The sequence below is a fragment of the Antedon bifida genome, chromosome 11 (genome assembly GCF_963402885.1).
Source record: "Antedon bifida chromosome 11, ecAntBifi1.1, whole genome shotgun sequence".
NCBI lineage: Eukaryota > Metazoa > Echinodermata > Crinoidea > Comatulida > Antedonidae > Antedon > Antedon bifida.
This window is the reverse complement of record NC_136236.1, coordinates 16,072,847-16,075,894: the sequence shown is the minus strand read 5'-3', so window position 1 is coordinate 16,075,894 and position 3,048 is coordinate 16,072,847. Positions and strand designations below refer to the sequence as shown.

Below are 3,048 nucleotides of genomic sequence, written 5' to 3'. Positions count from 1 at the left end.
GAAACTATACATTTTGCATGAATGGACAGTCATAGATAGTCATTTGTCGTATTCGATTTAGACTTTCACCGTTGAGTACAGTTTTTCCGTTGAGTACTTCTTTAACGGAGTATTTTGAGCGTTGAGATTGTTCTTAACGAAAAAGCTTTCGTTGTCAACGTTTTCTATTCGAATGACTTTCTGTTGAGGACAAATTTACAATTCGAATACAAAAAGTATCTTTACGTTGACAACGAAAGTTCCCAATCGAATACGACAATTGTTGTGCATTGACAAATCTTAGACTATATATTATGGTACAACCATATTATTTAGAATAACTCATTCATGGTACAAATGTCGCGTTAAGTTTTTTGTTGTTTTGTTTATCTCCTTTATTACTGTATGTTAATTTCCTTGATATGTATTGCTTTTGCTATTTCAGTGTTATTCTTCAAAGTAAATGTATTTGTTAGTATGGGGCAAGAAATTGAGTTGTTCTATGTCTAAATCATAGTCAAAAACAATTGTATCATTCAGTAACATGCACTTGACTAAATCTGGGTTCCACTAATTTCTGTATTTTATAATATTGAAAATACAGAATTGTTCATCACTTATCAATACCATGGGTAATCTTTGGAGTAGAGGAGGAGTGAGTGAAGCAAAAATGAAATCTTTTAAAAGAGAAAACAAACTTCCGGAAGAACCAGTATACGAGCTTCCGGAAGAACTAGTAGACAAAATTACAAAAGCACCAGTAGAACTTTTGGGAGAACCAGAACCGGTAATTCCACAAGATGCGCAAAATGAAGAATTACAAGACGGTACAGTGCAGCCTGAAATCGCTGTGACACCACCTCAATGTGATAGAAATACAGAACAAAACCAAACTGCCAATGAAATTGAAGAAAATGTTAATACATCTGATATTATGAGACAAATTCAAGCTATAAAGAGAGTAAGTAAGATGAGAAAATAAAACTATTATTATGAAAGACAATCCTCATAATTTCTAGAATAAAAAAGTAAATGACAAACATTATAACAAACTATATTTCTCACAGCCAGTAGGATTATTTTTCTTCAAAAAATGTTTTTTAAAGATACAGTATATAGTGGCTACCATAAAATAAATGTAATTCTGTAGTAAATCTGTGTTGTTAATATAACAAAAACTGTGGAAACTAGTTCTGGATAATAAATATTTTTGTTTCTATATTGTGTTTTTTAAATTTGTTCATACCTGTACTTTTTAATGGGTTTGTTTATGTGTGTTTTAAAAAAAATTTACAATTATGTTTTCAGAAAGTACAAAGAACTTGAATAAAGACATTGAAGTCGGGTGTGTGGAAAACACTGCTCAGTGCCCGTCTGGATCAAGTACCGGTAAACCAGGTAGGCCTATCGGTATCACTTTGTAAAGTATAGTTAGGCCTACGTTCGTTGTTTCTTTTACTGAGAATTGTACTGCTGTGATGTTATAACATCATACTCTTTTAATAGGAACGGCAAAAGATTTTCTAATGCATAGTCTAGATGAGAAATTGGAAGACATGCCAGAGAGTGTACTCTCGAAAATGACTATGACGTTGGATATGACAGATCCTGGTGGGAAGAACTGGCAGTTAATAGCGGATCATTTCAACGTAGAGAAAAGGTGTATACGTCGATGGGAGAGCAAGAGTGAGACAAGTTCTGTATTGTTTAGTCCCTCAAAAACCATGATACAGCATTTAACAATTACTGAAAATCGTGACCCGACGGTTGATGAATGGCGTCAGGCTTGCATAGCCTGTGGACGGTTTGATGTTGTTAGAGTAATTGACAAATATTATGTATCATAGATACACTGTCTCCCTTCATCGATTAAAAATCTTGACGCAAAGCTAATTGGTATATATATTACTATATACTGTATTTAAAAGCTCAAGAAAATGTATAAGCCTACCTATATATATATCTAGACGTCCTTGTATACTGCTATAACTATTTGGTTTCTTTTTTTTTGAAAAAGCACTTTATAAATCCATATAGTATAGTATATAGTATCTAAAACAAGTTTTACTAAAATACTTCATTGACATTATACACTATCTTCTGCTATAGACTTTCATTAAACATTAATAATTTTTATAATAAATTTTGATATTATGAAACAATTTTCTATTATTTTTCTTTAATCAGGTGAATGAATGTAACATAGTTTTGTAAGACAAATACAAAAAATAACTGTGTTTTTAATTTGCCTTGTTCATGTCACTATTTAACTTAATTTTATTAATTAAAGCTATAAAATGAAGGCGGAGTACCAGACACCACACCACAATAATTACCCATCATTAATTATATAAAAAATACATAACATAATCAACAATATTCTGTATGTTGGTCACCTTTATTATCAATAACAATAATAAACTGAACATGCGCAATGACACAACCAGTTTGTATGACATATAACGTGATAATGACCTTTAACCTTATTCCTACTATTTTAAGACTAAAATTGTCTTTATTATTTTGATGATTGCACTTTTTTGTGTGGGTTAACAAAATCAGAAATATCAGGTTATTTTAGCTAAAATAAAATCAAACTTTAACTAATTACTGTACTGGAAATATGAATAATTTTACAAATAAAACATTTTATTTGTTTATATTTATTAGTTACATGGAAAAGCCTCAATTTTCGAGCGCCATTGTTTAGATTGTTTAATTTCACAAAAATAAAATGCATGATTGAGAGTACATATCATTAGGGTACCAATATAAATGTGTTATAATAATTATAATAATAAACTTAATTTACAATAATCAACACTAAAAACTGAACAAAAAATATTATATATAGTGATCGTTTATGAATGTATAAAGTCAACTAAACCTACGTTCACACTGTGCCCGGATTCATTCTGGCGGCCGGAGAAAACTCTAGGCTATGTTACGTTTTTTGTTTACACACATGTGTTATACGGAATCCGGTATGTGTTTAGTGTAAATGGTTTATTCTTTAACACTATACCCATTGTTTAATGATCCTTTTTCTGCAGTCTCCAGACTGGAATC

The 3,048-nt window shown here is 30.7% G+C and overlaps 1 protein-coding gene across 1 annotated transcript; it reads left to right on the top strand.

The window, feature by feature from the left end:
• Positions 1-607: 607 nt before the first annotated feature.
• On the top strand, positions 608-1,967 carry LOC144855227 (uncharacterized). The gene is made up of 3 exons (XM_078713034.1): positions 608-940; positions 1,288-1,377; positions 1,486-1,967. The coding sequence occupies exons 1-2, from the start codon at positions 608-610 to the stop codon at positions 1,303-1,305; spliced, it is 351 nt and encodes a 116-aa protein (XP_078569160.1). The 3' UTR covers positions 1,306-1,377; positions 1,486-1,967.
• The last annotated feature ends 1,081 nt before the right edge of the window (positions 1,968-3,048 follow it).

Coding starts and splice junctions, on each gene's coding strand:
- LOC144855227 (XM_078713034.1), top strand. CDS start 608: ATGGGTAATCTTTGGAGTAGAGGAGGAGTGAGTGAAGCAAAAATGAAA.